The sequence below is a fragment of the Anomaloglossus baeobatrachus genome, chromosome 1 (assembly GCF_048569485.1).
Source record: "Anomaloglossus baeobatrachus isolate aAnoBae1 chromosome 1, aAnoBae1.hap1, whole genome shotgun sequence".
Taxonomy (NCBI): Eukaryota; Metazoa; Chordata; class Amphibia; order Anura; family Aromobatidae; genus Anomaloglossus; species Anomaloglossus baeobatrachus.
In genome coordinates, this window is record NC_134353.1 from 212175331 (window position 1) to 212203328 (window position 27998).

The following is a 27998-nucleotide window of genomic DNA, read 5'->3' on the forward strand; positions in this document are numbered from 1 at the left end:
TGGTAAGATTGTACCATCTGGAGCAAAAAAGGCTCTTTGTATCACAGTGAATTCGTAGTTCCCTATTGCCGCTTTTTCATTTATGTCTCTGTTAGACCTTGCCAAGACCACCAGTCTGCCATACAAGTTCTTGGTCTCCTTTAGATCCACAGTCTTGTCACGGATATTCACTGTGGTTTTCTTGTTTGCTGGCATGAACATTTTGTTGTTTTCCTTCTTAACTGGTGCCCATAGGCTAACATTTCCATTGATTCGCTCAGACACCATACTCTTCATACAACTTTTGACCAGTATCATCTGCATTCAGGATCATTTTGAAATACTCATCAGGGATGTAGGCATGAGTGATCACATTGTGCAACTTGTCACCTACAACAGAAAATGGGTTTCCATCTTTCAAAATTGCTCCCTTTATCTTGTCGATAACGTGATGATACTTCGTGACTGCACCTGGTGCTCTTTTCTTTCGTCGAGTTCTAAATCTAAATATGTGATTTCTGTACCTTTATGCAAATATTATATGTTTATATTATATATATATATATATATTATATATATATATATATAAAGGAAAATTGATGTCAAGTCAGCCATTTTGTGAAATCTAATATGGCGTCCGCGTATGAGTCAGGGCAAATGGAAACATTGTTTTTCTTATTGCTTATACAATAACCTTTCCAGAAATGTATAGTTTTCATACTATACAAAAAATTCCGGCGAGGGTCGAAATCGAAACATAGTGACCCTGACTATGACAGTCCTACTGAATAGACTGTTAGAATTTGTATTATGGCAAGAAAAAAGCAGCCAAGTAAAGAAAAACGAGGGCACACCTGTGAAGTGAATGATATTGTAATGATATTTTATTTCTTATTTCTTCTTCATTTCCAGAAAAACCCTATGTTGTATTAACTCTAACTGCCATCATTAAAAGGGAATCTGTCACCAGGTTTTTGCCACCTAATCTGAGAGCAGCATAATGTAGAGGCAGAGATCCTGATTCCAGCGATGTGTCACTTACTGGGTTGCTTTGAGTAGTTTTGATAAAATCACTGTTTAATCAGCAGTAGATTATCATTAGTGGACTACTTTACATGCTGCCAGGTAGCCCAGCATATTCATGAGCTCTGTATAACTGCTAGAGCTGCAGCAGAGATTTTATCTTATTTATTTAATTTTATTTATTTTTAGAGATCTTATTTTTTTTTTTATTTTATCAAAATGACAGCAAACAGCTCAGTAAGTGACACATTGCTAGAATCAGGATCTCTATCTCTACATTATGCAGCTCTCAGATGGGGGAGCAAAAACCTGGTGACAGATTTCCTCTAAGCTGTTGTGTGTTTTTCCGACAGTAATCAATTTTTTTTTAAGCCATGGAATTTTTTAAATAAAAAAAGGTAAGTCATACTCAAATGCAGTCAGCCACAAGGATCCACTACTGGCCGCAAAAATTGGTTTGCACCACCTTTGGAAGCAATTTCTGCTGGGTTTGGAGGCGACATAACCGCTAACTGCTGTGACTGTCTGCAACCATCAGGTGACTATGAGAAAGGCTCATCACAGAAATATCTGAGGACGCTTTATTCAAGTCACCTGACTACTGATGCCAATCACAGCCATTAGCGGTCCTGTATCTTCTGGACAAAGTAGAGATTGCTTCTGGAATTGACACAGCCTGCCAGCAACCCTATTGATTGGGGCAAAGCGGTGTCCATTCTGGAAGCAATCTCTACTCTTTGGCTGGAGTTCCACTTGTGTATGACTTGAGCAAGTCTTGCATCGCATCACCTGGCCTGGCATGACGGTCTCCAGACACAAGCGTCTCAGCTGCATAGAAATACATGCCGCCGACACACTCCTGTCAGGAGTGTGTGCAGCCATGCAGGGTGATGCGATGCAAGACTCGCACAAGTCACACACAATTCTCCTGATATAGCCATATTTCATACCTCATGTGCAGGGTATTGCAGCTTAGGTATTCATGGTTACGACCACGAGCAACTAAACGCTGCTTTACACACAACGATCTCGTTAGCGATGTGACACGCCCAGATCGTAGTTACGATTTGCAGAGATCGCTCATAGGTCGTTTTGTAGCAGTCACGTAAACATCTCTCAAACGATGCTACATCATTCAGAGATATATTGTTTGACCAAGGTGGTCATGTGGATGTTGTTCGTCGTTGGCAGGGTGTCAAACGTAGCAATATGACTGCTGCGTTCCAAACAACGAACAATATTTTGAAACTGAACGACGTGTCAACAATCAACGATTTTCACCCTATTTGCGATCGTTCGGAGTCGCACGTAGGTGTCACGCGCAACGATGTCGCAAATGATGACTGAATTGCGCCACGAAAACCGTGACCACGACGACATATCGTCAGATAAATCGTAGCACGTAAAGCGGCCTGAACAGTCACAATATAAGTAGACATAACCATGGATACCTAAGCTGTAATGCCCTGCACATGAGGTAAAAGAAATGGCTACATCAGAAGAACTATACTACATTTCAAATTTGAGGAATTTGCTCATATCATTCCTACTACCTATTTAGATAGGGTCTTTGATATGGGAATACCCCTTTAATTTTTTAATCATCAAGTCTAAATGATCAAATTCCATATTCTTGAAAATTATTTTAAAAAAAAACAAAAAAAAAAAAAACCACAAACATTTTTTCAGCCAAATTTCACTTGAAATTTAATGCCAAGACAAAAGTAAACAGGCGGTGCCATATTATACAGCTATGACCTTCTGTTTGGCGCTGTCCCAGCTGTCTCTCCAGGTTTTACAAGTACAAAAATGACTAGCTATCTACACAAAACACATTTTTCAGCATATTTTCTGGAAAAATAAAAACAAATAAATGATACTTATCAGAGTTTATTGTCACTTAAATCTTCTGAAATAAAGGTTTCAGGTTACGTTTTCCTATTATAATTAGATTTAAGCAGACAAACATGCTGCCTCACTGTATGACTGCCATGATTGATGCAATTTATAAATAAGGCAGGAAATTAAACTTAGGAAACAAGAGACACGGTATACCAATAGTTCATTTTAACTGTAAGTTTCAGTGGTGAAGTAGTTAGCAGCACAGATTTATGCATTGTGAAGCGCAGAATGTATTTGTTTATCTGCATTTAGCGATATATACGCCTGCCAGGATGATCACAATTATCGGTCCAATCTACGCGTGTTTATGAAATCACTAAAGCATAAAATGTGAACACGTTATATGCTGGCACCGAGAGTAAAACGTTATCGTCTACTTTAAATAAACTGACAGCTAAAAATCTGACAAATGACTGCTCCATGGCGGAAGTTTATTGCAACCTATCTACCCGTTACAAGCTCTATATCTGAAATCAACGGTTAATTTATGAGCATTCGGTGGATATGTAGAAACGAGTTATACTTTGTGCATTGTCCCATAAATACCACCCGTAACAAACAAATTGTATTGGCACATATGAAATGATTTCTAAAACAAATGCATGCTGTACTTCTCCACTACCACTTACAAAGCTCTACAACATGCCCATAAGTGCCATCATATGTTGCGACAGGACTAATAGTCATCACATACAACAAATATTTCATAAAATTCAAAAGGGATTTTCAGTAAGAAAAGAAAAAAAAAAATAATCACACTTCTCAAAATGCCATCAAATATAACTACCATTAAATGGAATCTGTCAGCAGATTTTTGCTATGTAAGCTGAGGACAGCATGCGGCAAGGGTTAAAAAACAATAAGCAACTATGCTTCTTTTATCAGTGTATATGCAATTTTTTAAGTAAACTAATGAGTTTATTACCCTGTGATTATCATTACAGGACTAGATACTCACGGGCACTGCAGTGGAACACGCCCACTGGTGTGATTGACCCCTCACAGTCAGTGCACAATCTCTATAGAGTGCATGGTGTGAGCAGCTCTTAGCTCTGCTGTGTTCCTGACTCTAAATTCTGATTTGTTTCAGAACAACTTCAGCCAGTAATCTAAGTGATACACCATAGGATTCAGAATCGCCTTGCCTACATTATGTTACTGTCAGATTCTCTTTAAATTCCTACTTATTCCCTCTTGAGATAGATTTGATGGGGATTTAGTCTGCAGGCTCCTGTGGATCGGACACTTACAATTCACCATAGTGTTATCCATACAGACGCCAAATTCTAAAACAGACATGTAAACAGCAACGTAGTGCCGCAGCAGTGAGGAATTAGTATCTAAACTCCTTGATGGTGTTGTCGGGATTTGAAGACCACTACAGCTTTGCAGTAATCAAAAATACCCAAATCACGTGTTTTAAAAATAGTGCGGATTTTCATGGTTGACAACAAAGCATTGCATAAAGTGAAATCATATGGAGTAAAGTAACTGACAAAACTTATGTAATAAATGCAGACTTTTTTATGGATTTGACTTGTGTGCGAACACTGCCTTATGCGCACTGAAGATGCATGCAGGATCAAAAGGTGGTCTGTCGCTAACACCAGGGTGCACTATCCCTAACTTATATAAGTTTCTTGCCAAGTAGCATTTACAGGAAAAAAAACAGCGCTCAGTGACAAAACGAGATACTATCAAAATCTGTGTCTTACAGTCTTGTACACAGACTACAATATGAAGCCCAAGTCTGAACATTGCAGTTTGTATATGGACTATAAAACACAGACTTCTAAATCCCGCCTAACAATGCTTCTCCGTTTATTACTACTGTATTACTTTGTAGACAGGGGACTCCAGTAATAACAGATATAGCAGCAACTTGACCATGCTGCATTTTTAAGCATCATGCCATGTTATAGGAACATGCAACTCATATAGAGTCATAGCCAACGGTTTTGAGACTAACACAAAGTTTGGTTTTCACCAAATTTGCAGCTCCAGTTTTTATACTGGTAATCTGTATTAACTTTTGAGTGTTATGAAGAGTGATCAGATGAATTGCAAAAAAAAAAACCAAAAAAAAAACCCCGCAGTCATTCCTTGCACAAGAAAATTAAAATCACAAAAACCTGCTTACATTATTTCATTGATCTTGTTACTTCAGGAGAAAGTGATAACGAGGACAAGTCATCCAATATCACGACCACATGCTAAACGTAATTATAAGTATAGTTGTTTTAAAATGTTACCTACAAGGTTATACATACAGTCATTATTGTTATGCATCAAAAGGGCTTTACAGGCAAGGACATTGCCGCTTGTAAGATGGAACCTAGTTCAAATGTTGGCTTCAGAGCAACCAGAAAAGTCCAGCGTGTCAGGACAGTATCCTAAAGAGGATTCACCTTAGGATCAATTCAACACTAGTTCAGAGTTTGCTCACGAATGGCAGCAGGCGGATGTTAGTGCATCTGCAAGCACATTGAGGCAAAGGTTTTTGGAGGCTCACCTAATGTTATAAAGAGCAGTAAAGAAGCTACTTCACTCCAAGAAATACATCAAGGACAGACTGACATTCTGTAGGATGTACAAAGATTGAGCTACATAGGACTGAGGCAAAGATATTTTCAGTAATTAAGTCCCACTTCAACTGATGCAGTGCTGAGCCGGCCGTCAGTCAGTGCCAGAGCTTAGTTACAGCTGCTGCTTTCTATGTTCTAGGCGCACCTCTATAACTGAAAGTCTGAGGCTGCTGGGAGGAAGAGAGATCATTTCCTCCCAATAGCTAGGCTTTCAGTGTGGGGGCCTAGCAGTTTTAGAACGCTATTATCCTGCAAATTAAGGTTAATAATGTTTCTTGACATGACAGGTTCCCTTTAAGGTTTAAAGTTGACCATCAACCCCACAGAAAAATATGTAGTAGTTAAATGTGTGCAGTCTTTACAACACCAATTGTGCTCCAGACTTCCGCTGCTTTCAGTTTATAATACAAGAAGCTAACTTTAATTAGCTAAACCAGCTCCTATAAGATGAATTGCATCTACATCTAAAATAGAATCCTAATTCATCAAACTGTATTTACTATTTACCACAATTCTAGCAAAAATATTTTGAAATATTGCAACATTTTTGCACAGCCAATAATTGCCTTTTTGTATTTTCATTCCCTGCCAGCTTTTTGGAAAAGGTGGTGCAGTTTAGCTGTGAAGAGGCATAGTAGAGCAAGACCAACAAGCTCAGCATAACCTACAAATGTAGCGCAAATTTCAACAGAAATGTACCCAAGTCCCCGAGCCCATGCAATCATTAAAGGGCTCAGCTAGCAAAATGCCCTATTCCTGTGGGCAGGAACCTTTGGAGAACATACAGGATCAAAGCATTGTTAGTTGTCAACACATGTTAGCCATTTTCTCTTTCTCTAATAGACTATTAGGCTGTGTACACACATTGCGGTTCTTTTTATGTGTTTTTGAGTGCAAATTTGTCAAAAAATCTGAAGGGAATCCTGATGCCAGCAAAGTCAATGAGAATCCTAAAGTGTTATGAAAATTACCATAGTCGTGCTTTAAAAATAAGAAAAAATTGATCGCTTCCATGTGCCATCTGTTTTTAATAGAACCCATAAAAAAATCCATAAAACAAAATAAAAAAAAAAAAAAAAAAAAAGGGCTACTGAATTCTGTGAGTATGCATGCCTTCATTTGAGTAGAGCCTAAAATATATATATCACCCTGGCTAAAAATCAAAGTTATAACACTTCACCTATTTTCACTTCTATAGTGCTGTGAAGCTTCGAATGTGCGCCAACACAAGATCTCTAATTGAAAGGCATTTATTAGCATCACGTGATATGCAATCTGTGGTTTTAAGTTGATGAGAAAAAGCAAGGGGTTCGTGTGCCATAACAGCTATAGACAGATTTCAGATCATAGCGAGAGTCACTCATGCATCCCTAATGGACAAAAATAATAATACAGCATATGAGCAGGCACTGATAAGTGCCTTGAAAACAACACGACAGCTCAGATTCAAGCGCCTGCTTCATAGAAGTCATAGTACTATTCAACTTTTGTGATCTAAGGCTGAAACCGCACTTTGCGTTCACCTACTTGCAGTTCAAAACGCACCTTTTTGGCTTAATTGATTTGACCAAAGTTGCCTTTTTCTGAACTTTAGCGCTGAAAACTCATGCGTATTTGACGTGTTTTAGATGCGTTTTATATGCATTTTCACCTGCGTTTTGACAGATGCGTTTTGAACATCAAGACACTGCTTAAAAAACAGTCAAAAAGAATGAAAAAACAGGAAAAAACCTATATTAATGGGAAACAAAAATTAAAATGGATATAATTCATAAAATTATAGCGGTAATATACATTTTATCGCTAATATAGCAATAAATGCATATTTTTCTCAAATTTAATTGTCGGATTTTGTGTGTGTGTAAAGGGACATATCAAATCATTATTTTGAAGTCCAAAAAGCATGCGTTGTGGTAGTCAAAAACGCATGTTTTCAGCACTGAAAAAGCAGCTAAAACGCAGGAATTTTAAGGAATCTTGTTTTTTGCCATTTCTCATTGACTTCAATGTTAGCAAAACTCACCTAAAACGGCAAAAACAATTGACATGTTGCTTCTTTGAACACATGTTTTTTGCCACAAAATATGCAAATTAAACACAGCGTTTAGAAACGTAAAGTGCGGTCTGAAAATCACCATTTTCCATTGACTTTGCTGGAAAATCAAAATGCATGCCTTTTGGCATGAAAAAGGTGCTTCTCAAAACGGACCTAAAAGCAGCTGAAACTCAGGTGGAAACGCAAAGTGCGGTCTCAGCCTAAGAAGTACAAGAAGTTGTAGCCTAACAGACATAGTGACCAAAATGAGAATCACAAGATTTTAGGATTGTTTTAATATACAAATTGGAAAGGAAACAACATTATGTTTAACCCCTTCACCCCCGGCCACTAAAACACCCTAATGACCGGGCCATTTTTTGCAATTCTGACCAGTGTCACTTTGACAGGTTATAACTCTGGGGACGCTTCAACGGATCCTGGCGATTCTGAGATTGTTTTTTCGTGACATATTGTACTTCATGTCAGTGGTAAATTTAGGCCGATATTTTTTGCGTTTATTTGTGAAAATTTAGGAAATTTTGCAAAAATTTGGAAAATTTCGCAATTTTCAAATTTTGAAAATTTATGCCTATAAATCTGAGAAATATGTCACACAAAAGAGTTACTAAATAACATTTCCCACTTGTCTACTTTACATCAGCGCAATTTTCGAAAAAAAAAAAAATTCCGTTAGAAAGTTAGAAGGGTTCAAAGTTCATCAGCAATTTCTCATTTTTCCAACAAAATTTACAAACAAATTTTTTTTAGGGACCACATCACATTTGAGGTGACTTTGAGAGGCCGAGGTGACAGAAAATACCCAAAAGTGACCCCATTCTAAAATCTGCACCCCTCACTCTGCTCAAAACCACATCCAAGAAGTTTATTAACCCTTTAGGTGCTTCACAGCAACCAAAGCAATGTGGAAGGAAAAAATGAAAATTTTACTTTTTAAACACAAAAATGTTACTTTAGCCATAAAATTTAAAATTTTCACAAGGGAGAAAAGAGAAAGTGCACCCTACAATTTATTGTGCATTTTCTCCTGAGTACGCTGATACCCCATATGTGGTAAAAATCAATTGTTTGGGCGTACGGCAGAGTTCGAAAGGGAAGGAGCGCCATTTGAATTTTTGAACACAAAATTAGCTGCACTCATTAGCAGACGCCATGTCGGGTTTGAAGACCCCCTGAGGTGCCTAAACAATGGAGCTACCCCACAAGTGACCCCATTTTGGAAACTAGGGCCCTCAAATAATTTTTCTAGATGTTTGGTGAGCACTTTGAACCCCTGGGGGCTTCACAGAAGTTTATAACGTTGAGCCGTGAAAAGAAAAAAAAAATATTTTTTACCACAAAACTGTTGCTTCAACTAGGTAGCTTTTTTTTTCACAAGGGTATCAGGAAAAAATGCACCATAAAATGTATTGTGCATTTTCTCCTGAGTACGCAAATACCCCATATGTGGTGGAAATCAAATGTTTGGGCACACGGCAGGGCTCGGAATGCAAGAAGCGCCATTTGAATTTTTGACTGCAAAATTAGCTGCACTCATTAGGTACCTCAGGGGGTCTTCAAACCCAACATGGCGTCCGCTAAACAATGGAGCTACCCCACAAGTGACCCCATTTTGGAAACTAGAGCCGTCAAATCATTTTTCTAGTGTGTGGTGAGCACTTTGAACCCCTGGGGGCTTCACAGAAGTTTATAACGTTGAGCCGTGAAAAGAAAAAATTTTTTTTTTACCACAAAACTGTTGCTTCAACTAGGTAGCTTTTTTTTCACAAGGGTATCAGTAAAAAATGCACCATGAAATTTATAGTGCATTTTTTCCTGAGTACGACGATACCTCATATGTGGTGGAAAGTAATTGTTTGGGCGCATGGCGGGGCTCAGAAGAGAGAGAGCACCATTTGACAGCAAAATTTTTTGGAATCATTAGCTGACGTAATGTTGCATTTGGAGACCCCCCTGAGGTGCCTAAACAATGGAGCTCCCCCACAAGTGACCCCATTTTTGAAACTAGACCCCCTCAAGGAATTTATCTAGATGTTTAGCGAGCCACAAGGGGCCCCACACAAGTTGATAATGTTGAGCCATGAATACAATTTTTTTTTTTCACCACAAAACTGTTAGTTGAACCACGTAGCTTTTTTTTCACAAGGGTATCAGGAAAAAATGCACCATAAAACGTATTGTGCAATTTCTCCTGAGTAAGACGATACCTCATATGTGGTGGAAAGTAATTGTTTGGACGCATGGCAGGGCTCAGAAGAGAAAGCGTACCATTTGACAGCAAAATTGGTTGGAATCATTAGCGGACGCCATGTCACGTTTGGAGACCCCCTATGGTGCCTAAACAGTGGAGCTCCCTCACAAGTGACCCCATCCCCTCAAGGAAATAATCTAGATGTTTGGTGAGCCCCTTGCACCCCCAGGGGCTCCACAGAAGTTGATAACGTTGAACCGTGAAAATTCTTTTTTTTTTTTAACACACAATTTTTGCATCAACCAGGTAGCTTTTTTTTTTTTTTTTTTTACAACGGTATCAGGAAAAACTGCACCATAAAACGTCTTGTGCAATTTTTCCTGAGTGCGCAGATACCTCATATGTGGTGGAAATAAATTGTTTGGGCGTATGGTGGGGCTCAGAAGAGAAGGAACGCCATTTGACTTTTCAAATGCACAGATGCGGTGCACTGATCGACCGCTGCAGGATGCACATTTGGATGAGATACAAAAAGCGTCGGTGATACGGAAAAAAAGAAAAAGTCACGCCAAAAATTGAGCAGGGATGCAGATCCGTTATGTGCATCCCTGATAAGCGCTCGGCGGGACGCACGGACGGATGCGATACAAAAGCATCGCGAATACGAAAAAAAGGTCACGCCAAAAATTGAGCAGGGATGCAGATTTGTTATGTGCATCCCTGATCAGCGCTCGGCGGGACGCACGGACGGATGCGATACAAAAAGCGTTGCGGAAACGGAAAAAAAGTCATGCCAAAAATTGAGCAGGGATGCAGATCCGTTATCTGCATCCCTGATCAGCGCTCGGCGGGTCGCACGGACGGATGCGATACAAAAAGCGTCGCGGATACGGAAAAAAGTCACGCCAAAAATTGAGCAGGGATACAGATACGTTATCTGCATCCCTGATCAGCGATTGGCGGGACGCACGGACAGATGCGATACAAAACGCGTTGGGGATACGGAAAAAAAAAGTCACGCCAAAAATTGACCACGGATGCAGATCCGTTATCTGCATCCGTGATCAGCGCTTGGCGGGATGCACGGACAGATGAGGTGTAAAAATGGACAGGATACAGGGAAAAAAAAAGTTATACTCACAGTACCCAGAGGAGTAGCAGGAGGAACAGAAGGCAAGCGAGATAGACAGCTGTACAGGAGCCGCAGGCAGGACGTTGGACAGATCAGCAGAAGACCCAGGAAGAAGGACCCAGAGATGGAGGCAGATGTGATCGGGCCAGTGAAGAAATCGGACAACCCGGTGAACGGTGAAAGCAGGTAAGTGGACGTCAAGGAGAGGGGGAGAGCAGAGGGGGGAGGGGGAGAGCAGAGGGGGATACCGGAGAAGCAAGGAAAGAAGAAAGGAAGGAAGCAGAATAGAGATGACAGAGGAGGCAGGCAGATCGCAGGGGGAGCAGATCGGGATGTCGGGGGGCAGATCGGGGCGTGGGGGGGCACGGGCAGGGGCCATATTGGGAGCGCGCAGGGGCCATAACGGGAGCGTGCAGGGGCCATAACGGGAGCGCGCAGGGGCCATAACGGGAGTGGAATACTCACGTGGAGCAGGCGCAGAAGCGGTGACATCAGAGGCGGCGTCTGCGGCGGCATCGGTGGCGTGGTACCACAAGTACCAGCCACTGCACGCTGCAGACATGTTGGGGGAGGGTCCCCAGACTAGCACAGGCCTGGGAGGGCGGCCACCGGCAGATCAGACCGCCCCACTGCACACTGATTGGAGCGATTGCGCGTCATAGTACGATCGCTCCAATCAGTGCTGCAGGGGCGGCATGTTTGAGATCCACCTATGATCTGCTGTAGCTGCTACAATAGATCATAGCAGGATCTCATAGTATCGCACCAATTTGGGCATTATTTTTGCCGAAATCAGTGCGAATGTTGTGGTTGGCGGTTCAGATTTGAACAGCCAATCACAACGATCGTAGATGGGGGGTTACGATGCCACCCCCCCTGGGGTCAAGCAAAGGTCCCCTGCTGTAAGAAACAGCAGGGGATATCATTTGAAAGCCGTTGCTATGGCCATGGCAATCAAATGAAGTTTAGGCAGTAAAATTACGTCCCTGGTCGTTAAGTCACGTTAAAATAGGACGTAATTTTACTGCCCGCGGTCGTGAAGGGGTTAACATAGGTCATTTTCTAATGATGCATTCCTTTTAAGGTCAGGAAAAACAGGAGAAAAAACTAAAAAACTCTCCACTGTCTAGCACCAGAATGTTGAATATCTAGATTTAAAAAAATACGTTCCAAATGATGCCTGAAAGCCTTTACATTTTTTATTTACAAATATTTTTACTCTGCACATAGCAGTTTGTATCCAATTGATTCTAAAATAACCAGTCATGTACATATACTTCACAAATGGGTTCTCCAAGTATGGAGAGGGCTCAGGAGCGGAGCCTGCACCTTCCTCATCCGACATCTTCCTGTAACAGCAGTGGAGCTTGATCTGGTCACTGCTATTTAACAGTTTAATTGCCACTGTCAATCACTGACCGTAGCATTTTAAAGGGAACCAATCACCAGGATTTTCGTATATAACCTAAAATCAGTGGTACACTGGCACTATCAGGCTGATTCTCTACATACCTGTAGTGGTCAGCTCGGATGTTTAGGTTTTGAGATCCAAGAAAGTAAAGTTTATTAAATCAGCAGCTTCTTGAGTGACAGCAGCTGAGGATCAGATAATATCTGGGGGGGTGTTCATAGTTATCCCTTTCCCTTGTTAGAATTAGTATAAATATTATACCATCGATTCACTTTTTCACTTGCAGGACCTGTGTAAGGTTATACCCATGTGCCCAGAAGGGGCGGGGCCTCAGCCAACAAAGCTGATACCACAAAGCAACATTTTTCTGTTGGCTAAGGCCCCGCCCCTTCTGGTCACATGGGTATGACGTCACACTTTTGCCCAAAAGCGACAAAAATATTCTTGGAGTGATACCATAATTGGCTAACTAGAAAAATTATATTTGTACGCATTCAGCGCGCAGGCAGGTGTACAAATTACTGAGATAAGATCACAACATTTAAGAGATGTTACAACAGGGCAGTTGTGCATGGGACAGATGGGGTGATGCCTCCTAAAAATAAGCCAAGATTATAAAATTAAGGTTTTTGCTATAATGGAGAGGTGGTGGAATGGATGGCTTACTGAGCTGGTCAGTCTGGTGGAGGTGTGAAGCGTATCCATATAATGAGTCATAAATCGAGACATTAAATTGAGACATTAGTTCTCGAAACCTATTGTTCTCTAGTTAAAAATGTATATCAGTATTGTAGAAAGATCCATGAAAATTAATATGCACTGTATTCTTCCGATTAGAGGGTGCTCCTTACCATAAGATGCACCCTAGATTTAAAAAGAGCAGAAAATAGGTAAAACATTTTCCCTTTTTTTAATTTGTATCAGCTGCCTATGTGTATTTACAGATTAGATATACAAACTTACTCAGGGGTCGGCCATTCCAATACATCACTGGCATCTGCGATAAGATGATTTTTCTCATAGGGAGGACTTATGCACGTGGGCAGAGGAGTGAGAGCAGGGGGTGAAAGGGAATCCAGACTACCAGTTGGTGTAACCTCTTTTGGAGAATTGTTATTATCTGTAGAATAAAAAAAACAACAAAAAAAAAAACAAAGATGTTAGAAAAATGTATAACAAAAAGGGACATAAAACCAATAAAAGAAACTTGACAAAAAGATTTCAATATAGAAAAGTTTTTTTTTAAAAAAAAAAAAAAAAGAAGAGGCAATCCTAAACATAACTAGCAAAATGATCAAATTATTTTCACTTTATTAAGAAATCCAGAAATGAAATTTAGATGAAGTACCGATGGAAAGTGAAATTCTACTTTACCTTTAACAATATAGAAATACTACATATGATTGTGACGCCCTAGCAGCAGTCGGACTGCTCGGCAGACACTTTGATGAAAAACAAAAAGGTTTTTTACGGGGGAGAATATTTGTGACGCCACCTGCGGTGTGCGGTAATAAGGAATACCGCCGCTGCTGTATGGGAGTGCCGGGGCTGATGGTGTTGGGGCAGCCTGGTGGTGATTCCCTCCGCAGGTAGGGGCCCCGGGACTCAGGGTAGGGAATAGGTAGGAACAGCCTATATTGATATAGGGCCGGCAGGGCGCTGGGGAGCCAGGGTACTCACTCAGGTGTGATGACGCATTCAGTGGACACAGACTCTGAGGTAAACAAAGTCTCTTGGTACTGCTGCACTCGGTGACTGCACGTGCGGTGGTCCCTTTCAGTGATTCTGTGGTGGACTGGAGCCTTCCTCCATACACTGTATACTGTGTGTGTCCCTGGCCCCGTTGGCTTGAAACCTTCGGGTCCCGTCCCTCTTTTTAATTGGGACCTGCTCTTAGCAGCTGGCACGTGGGATTTTCTGTGACTGCTCTGTGTGGGAAGTCCTATCCCTCCGCTGTGCTGACGCCGCTAATCTCTGAGCCGTCAAGTACAGGCCACTGTCTGCGACCCAGCCAGACTCTCCTCAGGGAGCTCTTAATCCCCAGGTCCTCTCTCTTTTTCAGTTACTACCAACTGTCCAACTGACTCCTCCCACCAGCCTGTCTGACTCATAGGTGGGCGGTTCCTTTCCCAGCTGGAACCACGCCCCTGGTGTGCCTGACAAGTGTAGTGTTTGGGTGACTAGGATTTGTGCTGTTAGTACAGAATCACTGTTGCGGACCCCGGAACCAAGGAGGGTGGGCCCTGCACCAAGGATAGAGAATAGTGCAGTTCCCTGTGACACCCTGGACTAGTCCAGGGGCGTCACATGATCATAATAGTGTCTAGAAAATTATTTTGATAACCATACAGTGGGGAAAATAAGTATTTGCAATCTTCGAACCTACAAAGATTTTTAATTTTTATCGTATGTACACTTCAGTTGTGACAGACAGAATTAAAAAAAATTCCAGAAAATTCCATTGTATTATTTTTAAATATTTCATGAAGAAATGCAAATTAATTATTTGATACAATAGAAAAACAAAAGTCAATATCTGGTACAGAAACATTTGTTTGGATTTACCGAGGTCAGATATTTCTTGTAGTTCTTGACCAAGTTTGCACATCCTCCAGCAGGGATTTTAACACACTCTTCCATACAGATCTTCTCCAGGTCTTTCAGATTTTGGTTCGGTTGCTGGGCAACATCGAGTTTCAACCCCTTCCAAAGATTTTCTATTGGATTCAGGTCTGTAGTCTGGCTAAGCCACTCCAGAACCTTGAAATGCGTCTTACAGAGAAATTCTTTAGTTGCCCTGGTGTGTGTTTTGGGTCATTGTCATGCTGGAAGACCCAGCCATGGCCCATCTTAATGCTCTTACTGAGGAAAGGAGATTGCTGGCCAAAATCTTGCGATACATGACCCCATCCATTCTCTCTTCAATATGGTGCAGTCATCCTGTCCCCTTTGCACAAACACACTAAAATATGATGCTTTCACCCCCAAAGTATAAAGTTTCCACTCTCATTCTTCATGGATTGGATCCGCTTCACGGATGGTTGATTCCAAAAAGTTCTATTTTGGTCTCATCTGTCTTCATGACCTTCTCCCATGCCTCCTCTGGATCATCCAGATGGTCATTGGCAAGTTTCAAATGGACCTGGACATGTGTTGGTATGAGCAGGATGACCTTGTATCCATTGCAGAATTGGCATAGTGTGTTATCAACAGTAATCTTTGAGACTGTGGTCCCAGCACTCTTCAGGTCATTGACCAGGTCCTCTGTGTAGTTCTGGGCTGATTGCTGACCTTTCTCAGAATCATCCTTACCCAACAAGGCGAGATCTTGCATGGAACCCCAGACCGAGTAAGACTGACAGTCATCTTGTGTTTCCATTTTCTAGTAATTGTGCCAACAGTTGTTGCCTTCTTGCCAAGATGCTTGCCTATTGTCTTGTAACCATCTCAGCTTTGTGCAGGTTTACAATTTTTTCCATGGTGTCCTTAGACAGCTCTTTGGTCTTGGCCATGGTGGAGAGGTTGGCGTATGATTGATTGTGTGGTCAGGTGTCTTTTATACAGGTAACGAGTTCAAACAGATGCAATTAATATGTGCATAGAAGGAGGGCATCTTAAAAACAAAATAACAGGTCTGTGAGAGGCAGAATTTGTGCTGGTTGCTAGGTGATAAAATACTTATTTCATGCAAATTATTTAAAAATAATACAATGTGATTATCTGGATTTTTTGGGGATTCTGTCAAAGTTGAAGTGTACTTACAATAAAAAAAAATTACAGAACTCTCCATTCTTTGTAGGTTTGAAAACTTGCAAAATTGGCAAGGTATCAAATATTTATTTTCCCTACTATATCTAATGTCATAATTTATAAAACTTTTCTACTGAGCAGCTATACAGTATATTGGTCATTACAATCAAAGAATGCAGTTTACATATTTATCTACTTGAAAATTGCAAAGAAAATATTTAAAAAAAAAGAATTCATTAATATCATCCTTTTCCAACCTGTTAAAAACTCAACAGAACAGTGCAAGTAACAGAATTACTGTTAAAGTAGAAAGTTATTCCGCAAGGCTTCAGCCGTGTAAGATTTCTAAATAATAAGGGCAGCCAAAAAAAATTTAGAATGAGGTCAGCGAGTGAAAACAATTCATTTTCTGCAACAGAGGGGAAAAAAAGTCCATTTGTGCTGGGGCTTCATTAATCATAGTGAAAACTTCCAAATGATACAGAAATGAAAGTAGAACATTTTCTAAGGAAGCAAAAAAAAAAATTTTAAGAAACGATTGTTAATTTACAGGTGCCCAAAAATGGGGCAAAAAAACAAACAACAAATGCACAGTGCACATAGCCATGATATATAAATGGTTCATAATTTTATTTTAAAATTACACAAATGCATTTTTCATTCACATGTGCATTATTTTCATATTCTATGCCCTGCTTTCCTCTGCCTTCTTCTTAAAATTGTGTCCCATATGATATAAGTTTGGTATATATTGACTGCATCATTTAAAACTATATTCAGTAACTTAAAGATATTTTTAATATATACATATATATATATAATTAGTGGTGTAGGAGGAAATATATATATTTATATAGTGTAGGAGGAAATAATATATATTTTTTTCCCTGGGCAAAATTTCCAAACTAACAGAAGAGAGGTGCTAACTTAGGGGTACTTTGCACACTACGACATTGCAAGCCAATGCTTGCGATGCCGAGCGCAATAGTCCCCGCCCCAGCTGCAATCTCTTGTGATAGCTGCCGTAGCGAACATTATCGCTACGGCAGCTTCACATGGACTTACCTGCCCTGCGACGTCGCTCTGGCCGGCAACCCGCCTCCTTCCTAAGGGGGCGGGTCGTGCGGCATCACAGCGACGTCACACAGCAGGCGGCCAATAGAAGCGGAGGGGCGGAGATGAGCGAGATGTAAACATCCCGCCCACCTCCTTCCTTCCGCATAGCCGGCGTGAGCTGTAAGACGCAGGTAGGAGATGTTACTCGCTCCTGTGGCTTCACACACAGCGATGTGTGCTGCCAGAGGAACGAGGAACAACATCGGAACATCGATCCTTCCGAAATTATGGAAATGACCGACGCTACACCGATGATACGATTTCGACGCTTTTGCGCTCGTTAGTCGTATCAAAAACGATTTACACACTCCGATATCGACAGCGATGCCGGATGTGCGTCACTTTCTATTTGACCCCACCGACATCGCACCTGCGATGTCGTAGTGTGCAAAGTACCCCTTACAATGCTCATTTCTGTGATACTGAAGAAACCACATAATACATAAAACACAGCACTTTCTAATGAGAACTAAAAGGCAAATTAACATACCAAGAAAAAATGACTAGAGATAAGGTTATTAAAGGGAATCTGTCAGCAGATTTTTGTTATGTAATCGGAGATCAGCATAATATGCTACCTAAGTTCCTGAATCCAGAAATGTGTCACTTGCTGGTCTGCATGCAGTCATTTTGATACAAATCACATTCTTCTCTGATGTAGATGTAGCAGTGCTCAGACTGCTGAGCCCTGTATAACCTCACCGTTACCACTGAATGCCAGTTTTCTGTGTACACTATACATTGACAGAAAGCTGCTATTCAGTCATGGGAACAGAGTTATATAGCGTAGTTGACTATGATGCATTAAACACCTAGTCCTGTACTGATAACCTCCTACTAATAAATTACTGATTTTATTTAAATTTCTACATGCATTGCAGTAAGTGATACATGACTAGAATCAGGCTTTCAGCACTTACACCATGTTGCTCTCAGATTACATAGGAAAAACCAGTTGACAGATTCCCTTTAACATTTTTTTAAAGATTGTTAAAAATCCATAAACTAAAGAAATGGTGCTAGCAATGAAGGATTTCAGTTTTGCTTTAAAAACACCTTTAAATATAAAATAAACCTTCTCTACATTAGAAATATCTTGTATGTACAGAATATAGCAACAAAGTAAAGAGAGATATACATACACACAGTTGTGCTCAAAAGTTTACCTACCCTAGTAGATTTTTTTGTTTTCTTGGCCTTTTTACAGAGAATATGAATAATAGCACAAAATCACTAACCATAAGTGAAAAAAATTTGTTTGTGTTATTATTCATATTCTCTGTAAAAATTTCAAGAAAGCAAAAAAAAATGTCTACCGGGATATGTAAACTTTTGAGCACAACTGTATATAACGGATTTTGTGGTTTATAAGATGCACTAGATTATAAGACTCACCCCAAATATAAATAAAAAAAAAGTAGAAAAAAAAAGGGCTTCTTCCAATCTGGTGGTGTCTTACCAGGGAGGGGTGTCAGTGGTGGTGGAGCAGGGTCACAGGAGGCAGGGGCGGTGGTGGAGTAGGGCGCTGTGAGTATCATAGTATCATAGTTTTTAAGGTTGAAGGGAGACTCTAAGTCCATCTAGTTCAACCCGTAGCAAAGTGAGCCAGGCAAGATGCAGAAACTGTCGGCAGTGCGGGCTTCAAAGAAATGGCGCCTGGAGTTGGGGCGTGCACAGATTGAGCTATCGGCTCAATTACAAACTGAGATCTCATCTGCGCATGCGCCACCTCTGGACACGATTTTCCTTAAGTCTGCTGCTGGGAGATCAATGGGCCGGAGGTGGTGCGTGCGCAGATGAGATGTTGTGCAGAGAGTGCCATCTACACATGCACTGACCCCGAGCACCATGATTTGAACCCTGCACAGTCTCCATTTTCAAGAAGGCCCCTGCCAGTGCTTTACCGCCCACAGCCCAAGCAGCACAGCACACCGCCCGCAGCCCCAGCAGCAAAACACAGCACCCGCAGCCCAACACAGCGCCCGCAGCCACAGCAGCACAGCATCGCCGCTACCTCCTGCTACCCCACTCCACTACCTCCCAGTAAGCTATATTCGGATTATAAGACCCCCTTCATTTTCCTCCAGAAAAGTGCGTCCTATAATCCAAAAAATATGGTATATACATACAATATGGATTTATTTTTTTTTTAAGAAAAAGTTATGTATGGTTAAAAACTTGTGGAGCACCTTATGCCTCCTGAGTTCAATACATGGAAATCAGTAGCGTACGCCTCTCCAGTGCCATAAGATGGGATTTATAGGGTTTTCACATTTTCAAACAGAATTTAATATTGTAGAATTCAATAAATGTTGCAGTACTGACAGGACATTGATGCAGTTTTCCTTTAACAACAGACCCCTCCAATCTCACCAGTGTTTCTGAAATATAAACTCTTTCATGATGTTCATTTGACTTACCCGTTGCCCTTCTCTTTGGCGTTAGGACATCACTATAACAGTAAGATCTCTAATGGAAGCGGTTTTTCCTCTGTAGAAATTACTAGACCTCTGATTTAATTAGTGCATATGATTGGTAGGGTCTATAAATGTGAGCAATTTGCGAGTGTTTAGATGTATTCCCTCTGTGATGATCTCTAAACCCTGGGAGCGATGAATGAACTGGCATTCACCGGGATTGACAGTTTCTCTTGCAAACAGCCAAGTACATTCCATTTGGGACATAAAACCTTTACAACTTGGAAACCTGTTCCAGAAACTTGTCAAGGAGCTGTGTTGTAGATTAAAAAGTAACTGGATGTTTTTGTATTAAACAGTAATGTCCAGTCTCTAAACACTGTAAAGTCATTAATAAATTGAGGTCAGAGACTACCTTTTAGTTATACTCCGTTTTACTGAAACACTTCCTGCACAGGACTCTTCTGAGGCTTTGTGCGGAAGATATTTTACTTTTTCTTGTTTCTTTATTTCTTTCACTAGTAAATACAGTTCCAGCTCCAAAAATCTAATACCTGACTGACATAATTCCACGAGAACAGCTGGGAAAAATGCGTTCAATCCAATCATTTTTCACAGAGCTGCCAGGTGGAAAAATACCACAATAAAAAGCTCAGCTCTCCTCCACCCCGAAAGAAGTATTTCAGCAGAATGTATGGCCTGATGAAAGAAACAGAAGTAAGGCCTTAAAGGGATTTTCCAGAAGTAGAGAATAATGGTTCTTTGTTAAAATAAGACATAGTCCCACACTTGTCCATGGGTTGTGTTTGGTATTGGTCAGGTCCTGTGCCTCCCATGGAGCAAATACCATGGGGTATAAGATGGCGATTAGTTTATAAGAAAGCAACCATTTTTTTTTTTTTTTTTATAATTTTGGATAACCTCTAACAACTGGATGAAAGAATTAATAACGGGTATATGTAATAGTCCTCTGTGCATTTGCTTTTATACTAACACTTTTAAACTGCTATGTGCAAAGGTTTTTGTCTAAATTTTTAGATAAAAGCTACAAAAACATCTGGGGACTTACATATAATATATAAAGCTGAGTGTATCGTGTGTGTGTGTGTGTGTGTGTGTGTGTGTGTGTGTGTATGTATATCCGCTAAAGAAATTTGCACTTACAATCACAAAATTTTGCACATACGCCTCATGTGACTCAGGCAACGTCGTAGAATATGTTTTGACAGAAAAATTAAACCTTGCGCTTTACAGTTACTCTAAAAAAAACCTGCCTCCATTAAAGTCAATGGAGCTAGGAGTTACAGGTTATTAATAGCAGCTGTGATTAGTTGCTATAGGAAAGAAGGACACTCATAGTATAAGAATCTTCTGTGTGAGGTAATATGTCAGTGGGGAGACGGACACAGACAGAGATAGACAAGGAAAGAGAGAGAGAGACAAACGGGGAAAGAGACAGACAGACGGGGAAAGAGACAGACAGATGGGAAGAGAGACAGACGGGGAAAGAGACAGAGATAGAGAGATAGAGAGACAGAGAGAGACAGACAGAGAGACAGACAGAGATAGAGACAGAGATAGAGAGGCAGACAGAGACTGATACAGAGATAGAGAGATTGACACAGACAGACAGAGACAGACATGGTTAAAGACAAAGACAGACATAGAGACAGAGAGACAGACAGACATAGATAAAGACAGAGACTGGGACAAAGACAGAGACAAAGTTACTGTCCCAGGCAATGCTGGGTACTACACCTAGTTATCTTATATACATAGAAATAATTTTACTTACAGCATTAAAAAAAAAAAAAAGAAGATGTATAGCTGAGCAGATACGGTGGGGCTTAAGGCTCTAGTTACACCTGCATTTTGCAAGTCTACTTTTCTGTGCTGTTAGAAGGAAAGATCAAGTCCGGTATATAATGATTGCTGCGCCTTTGTCACACAAGACAATAGGCATGGAAACTTTTCAGAATGCAATGACATGATGTTTTATGTATAGTTCCACTTTAATTATATAAACCATTTGCCTCAGATAATAATGCTAATAATGAATGAAATAAAGCACCACTGCCAAGTTTAAGACTACCGGGCTGATAAATCAGATAAACCGTGTTGTGTTCAACCTTTCCAAATATTACATGCTCCTATGACAACTCTCAGACGGTTATTACATTAGTTCAGGCCTTAGGGATAATAGAAATGAGATCACGTACTGTAAAATAGGAAAGCAAATGAAAAGTGTGATTAAAGGATAATTTTCCCCAATGGGAAGTAACATGCCGGGCCGTAATGTAGTAGAGTGCACATTTGTCAAACAGCAAAATCAAGCACGGTGTAAAGCCCTGTTTACATGGAAGGATTACGCTGATGATTGTATGATCTAATTTAAGGAACTGAGAAATAGCTTGTGTGAGCAATAACAACCTTCTCTGTAATCTTCACATTTAGAAGATAAAATAAGCGAACACTTGTCTTCTGATGTGCTCTGAAGTAATAGAGACTACTGGCCTCGAGGTACTTGTGTCATGTCAAACAAAATATTTACACAATTTATAGTTCTGAACCACCAAGACTGGCGTTGTACACACCGGTCTTGATGACGGGACGTGATGGAGTCAGATAATTCATTAATGTCTTTTCGTGAATCAGGCATGTCTTAGAAGCCGTGTGTGTTTCCATGCTCCAGAGAGTGGAGTAAGATTTGTGGTGTAGGTCTTTCACGTCTCGACCTTATCCTTCCTCACTAGCATCTTTAAATCTAAGCCAAGTAAGTTCTTTAGTCAGTCATCTTCCTCTTGCAGTTGTAAAAACAGCCCCCACAAAGTTTCTATGCAGGTAGTAGTACTATCCTTGCTTGCTCATAAGCCAATCCTCAGAAATAGGCTGCTCAGCTTTAATGTATACTGCTGTGCCTGAGAAGCGGTATAAAAGCAATTTGTGTGGGCTGCTTTTCTGTTATTAAAGGATTACTACCAGGGATGGACATAGACAAAAGAGTCTTGTATTGTAAGAACAGTATATAGGCTCTTTGTAGTCCAATGACTCATCATAATACACACCTTTATGTATAGTCTGTGACAAAAGCTGCTTGCTGCCTTGGAGCTAGAATTGCGACCATATAGAGCTGGAAATGCGCCCATATGGAGCTGCCAAGGTTGCACAATGGTATAGCCACCTACCATCATTACACAGAAAACAGTAGCGAAGAATCAACAGTGGGAGAGCATTTGCCTCAGAATGTGGACATGCACATTGCTATACACTATGCCACCATATTAGGCCGGTTTCAGACGTCCGTGTTTAATCAAGTACAAGTCACACACATGGTTATGGTCATACGTGTGTCACACACGTGGCATCAATGTTTGCATACGTGTGACAGATACCGGAGAAAACACGAGTCTGTGAAATAAAAAGATTTTTTATATTTACCTGCTGTCTTCGGCTCTGCTGTCTCCCGCTCCTGACCGCCGCTCATTATACTCATTGATTATTCACTGCACTCAGGACCTGGAAGCTGGAGCATCGCTGGGGTCAGAGCTGGGTGAAGCACCACCGAGGACAGCACTGCGGGGACAGGTGAGTATTCTGCAAGCACAGTGACATTCAGGAGGTCATTGGAGTTACCAATGAACTCTGATGACATCCCCGCTACAGCTTCATCAGAGTTCATTGGAACTGTGAGGAGTCCCCGATGCTGTGCCCGCGATGCTCCGGCTTCCAGGTTCTCACCACACACACACACACACACACACACACACACACACACACACACACACACACACACACACACACACACGGATACACCGAGCACCGAGGTTTTATGTATGGAGAGGGAGGACAATATTTTTTTAATATGCTTATGATGCCTTGCCGATTTGGAATTTTATCATGTTTCTAATTAGTGCAAGTAAACTTTTTTTCCAGCTGGTAACATTGATCTGGAAGGTTTAACTCCAATCAGGCAGGCATTTCAGATATGTTTCTTCAGACTTGAGAAACTATATACTGTAGTTCTTAATATGAGACCTATCAAAGTACTCTGTCAAGCTAAAGACTGGAGTAAACTCCACTTTTCATGGATGAACATGTTAAAAAAAAAAAAAAAAAATACTATATTAACTAATTAATATTAACTTGCAGCTATGGGGTTAATCTGCAGGTTACGAAAGTTTTGACCCTGCCCAGCGCCTGCACCAAAAGTCCCGCAGATGAGAGGAAATTAACTATATTCCTCCTGGAAGCATTCGGCTTTCAGTCAGAGTTTGTACTGGTGCAGTTTCAGTCACCAGTAAATAATGAATGATGGCTTTAACTGCACCCCGGCACTGACTGACTGTCAGCTCCAATACTGAGCCAAGCTGTTAGTCTGTGCCGCAGATATGGTTCAGAACCCTCGTAACCTGCAGATTAATCCTATATCGCCAGATTAATAGCATTTATTCTAGTGATGGCGAGCACTACCATACTAGGGTCCTTGGTACTCGAAACAAGCAAGTTGTACGCTCCAAAGGGCTCGATTCGAGTACCCAGAATAATGGAAGTCAATGGAACTTCTATTATACTTGGTTGTCAATTCAAGCCCATAGTAGCTTACAACCTGCTCGTTTTGAGTACCCAGCACCTGAGGATGATCACGCTTGCTCATCACTAGTTTTTTCACATGACCAGTTCCCTTTAATATGTACAGTACTTATTCCTTAAATTACTTTTTTTTTAAAAAAAAAATAAAAAATTGCCAATCTGAATGAGGATATTTGACTCACAGTTGGCCGATTTAATATAAAGAGAAAAAAAGCCTCCAGTTAAAAATATGTTTATTAAAGGCTGTTTTGTGCTTCCTAACCATTCCCGAAACCTTTTGGCTTGTCAGTGACATAACTGTATTGCTTCAACCACATGGCCATATAACGTTGATTGTGGGTAAGGATATTGGGCAGGATTTGGAGGCTGGAAAATTAAGCAATGGGCTCAATGAATTCCCACTTTTTCCATATATTTTTTAAAGATCTGTAGGAGAGAATAAAAAAAAAAAAAATCCTTTCGATTTGTAATTTTACTGTTTTCAGCCTCATGGAATGAAAACAAATCTTTAACTAGGTTGTAGAGAGAAAAAGTGTTTATAGATGGTAAATCAACTTTTTCATAATAAACTTTAGACTTTTGAGGAGTGGTCTTTTGTGCCCTCATTGAGGAAGTATGACACATTTGTTATTTTTTTCTATGCCTTTATTGCAACATAATGTTGAGGATTCCCAAGTCATAAATTTCATAAGTGTCTCCAATACTCGTAAAAGAATCATCCACTTCCTGTATAAATGCTAAAATTATTACACTTCATCCAAGTTAATATTTAAGTCTAGACGTCAGTGGGAAAAGGACTTGAGGACTTTGTCAGACTATTTATGGTCTACAGTTTTAAAATCCATACTTTATTTGTTTAATTATAATATGACACTTAACAGACTACACTGTTCTGTTTTTCATGTGTAGGATGGGTTATTTGGAGTCTTCACTGTCAAACGTTCGTCAACTATTTTTTAAAGTACTGCTATCAGGAATTCGTGGGAGGAGATTCTGGACAGTATCAATCTTAACCCATTTCAATTTTTCTTAAAACTTTCAAGAGAAATATTTTTTAGTTGAGAGTTGTACGAGATACTGTTTTTTTTGAGCAGTGAGTTTTGGATTTGAATGACACCATTCAGTTTACCATATAATATCCTGAAAAATTAAGGGGAAAAAAAAAATCAAAGTGCTTTGAATTTGTAATAAAAAAAACCAAAACAAAACAAAAAAAAACAAACAGCATTCTGCCATGATATTTCCAGTCCTCTGTTTACGGTGTTCAATATGCCTTAAAAATAACCTGGCAACATAATGCTACAGGTCTGTATAATTAAGGCGATACAAAACTTGTACAGTATTTAACTAGCAAAACATTTGGAAATTTGTAAAAAATAAAGTGTATGCGTCACAATTTTTTGACACTCGTAATTTTTAATTTTTGTGCTAATGGAGCTATATGAGGTCTTGTTTTTGTGTGTGCCAAGTTGACATTATTGATACTATTTGGGGTTATGTTTGTTTGATCGCTTTTCATTTTTAAATTTTTTTTAAAGGGAAGTGTGGCAACTAGAGAAGAGGTTTGGCATTCAGTGTCAAAACACAGACCTTACAAAAACCTCCCCCAAAAATCAGAGATCGGATTCGGTATTCGGGTAGTTTACATATGCAAACCACTCGCACGAGCATCGTTGTGTTCGGGTACACTTGGTCCTCAGCCTTGTGTAAGCCGCTTGCAGCGTTTGAACGGCTTGGGGTAACAACAGGGTGATCGGATGTAGTGAGGAATAAAGAAAAAAAATGGAAAAACCGTGCATACCCGCCCCTGTAAAGTGTTCAGTTTATGGCTGGCTAAATGTGGATGGAAAGCCGAACTACCCAATTAGTGACTTCAGGTAACGACTGGGTCCCAAACCGAACGTTAGATAAAGTATGGAAGAACCCGCAGAACTGAACTTCAACTGGTTCGCTCATCTCAAGTGGCGACCTAAAATTTGCGATTCTGGAGTTAATTTTTTTTTTCTTCGATGACTTACCTTTCTGGTTATTTTTTTATTTTCATTATATTTTTTTTAGTTGCATTAAAAAACGTGAACCTGAGACCTATATATATATTGAAAAATAGGATATATACGGAAAAATAGGATACAGCTGTATATAAAGTGTCGTTCGCCTATAAGGCCCAGACACAGACTGGGCTTCACAGGAGGACGATGAACAATGGCATGACAATATATTATTATTATTTATTATTATTATTGCGCCATCAATTCCATGGCGCTTTACATGTGAAAGGGGTGTACATAATAGGGACAAGTACAATAATCATAAACAATACAAGACACAGACAGGTACAGGAAGATAGAGGTCCCTGCCCGCGAGGGCTAATAGTCTACAAGAGATAGATGAGGATACAGTAGGTTAGAGTAGAGCTGATTGTACGGCGCTATATCAGACTGAGGGTTACAGCAGGTTGTAGGGGTGGCGGAAGAGGTGGGTCTTCAGGTTCCTTTTGAAGCTTGTCAAGGTAGGTGAGAGTCTGATGTGTTGAGGCAGAGCATTCCAGAGTATGGGGGAGGCATGGGAGAAATCTTGGATGCGATGGTGGGAAGAGGAGATGAGAGGGGAGTAGAGTAGGAGATCTTGTGAGGATCGAAGGTTGCGTGCAGGTAGGTACCGGGAGACCAGGTCACAGATGTAGGGAGACAGGTTGTGGATGGCTTTGTATGTCATGGCTAGTGTTTTGAACTGGAGTCGTTGGGCAATGGGAAGCCAGTGAAGGGATTGGCAGAGAGGAGAGGTCGGGGAGTAGCGGGGGGACAGGTGGATTAGCCGGGCAGCATAGTTTAGAATAGATTGTAAAGGTGCGAGACTGTTAGAAGGGAGGCCACAGAGCAGGAGGTTGCAATAATCCAGGCGGGAGATAACAAGGGCATGTACTAGGGTTTTTGCAGTTTCTTGGGAAAGGAATATACGGATCCAGAAAATATTTTTAAGTTGGAGGCAGCAGGAGGTGAAAAGGGCTTGGATGTGTGGCTTGAAAGAGATCAGAGTCTATGATTACTCCCAGGCAGCGAGCACGTGGCACTGGGGGGGAAAGTGAGCAGCCATTGACATTGATGGATATGTCAGGTGGGGGGGTTGAGTGAGGAGGAGGAAAGACAATGAATTCTGTTTTGTCTATGTTCAGTTTTAGGAATTGAGCAGAGAAAAAGGATGAAATAGCAGACAGACATTGTGTGATTCTGGTTAGTAGGGAGGTGATGTCAGGTCCAGAGAGGTAGATCTGCGTATCATCAGCATAGAGATGATACTGAAAGCTGTGGGATTCTATGAGCTGTCCCAGGCCAAAGGTGTAAATGGAGAACAGCAGAGGTCCAAGAACTGAACCTTGGGGGACCCCGACAGATAGGGGGCGAGATGAGGAAGTGGTGTGAGAGTGGGAGACGTTGAAAGTTCGGTTGGTTAAGTATATAAGCTCCCATCGATCGCACTGTGGGGTAGATGGTAGATGAACGTTGGTGGACAGTCATTTTCAGGTCTCTCCAGAGATGCTCAATTGGGTTTAGGTCAGGGCTCTAGCTGGGCCAATCAAGAATGATCACAGTGTTGTTCTGAAGCCACTCCTTTGTTATTTTAGCTGTGTGCTTAGGGTCATTGTCTTGTTGGAAGGTAAACCTTCGGCCAAGTCTGAGGTCCAGAGCACTCTGGAAGAGGTTTTCTTCCAGGATATCTATGTACTTGGCATAGATATCCTTTCATTCATCTTTCCTTTAATTGCAACCAGTCATCCTGTCCCTGAAGCGGAAAAACACTCCCATAGCATGATGCTGTCACCACCATGTTTCACTGTTGGGATTGTAT

General features: G+C 40.7%; 1 protein-coding gene across 1 annotated transcript in view; it reads right to left on the bottom strand.

The window, feature by feature from the left end:
• ARHGAP10 (Rho GTPase activating protein 10) overlaps nucleotides 1-27998 on the bottom strand; it is a 363870-nt gene that overhangs the window by 49785 nt on the left and 286087 nt on the right. The window contains exon 20 of the mRNA XM_075348016.1: nucleotides 13243-13399. Coding sequence (XP_075204131.1) covers nucleotides 13243-13399 — 157 coding nt within the window. The remainder of the gene's footprint in view (nucleotides 1-13242; nucleotides 13400-27998) is intronic.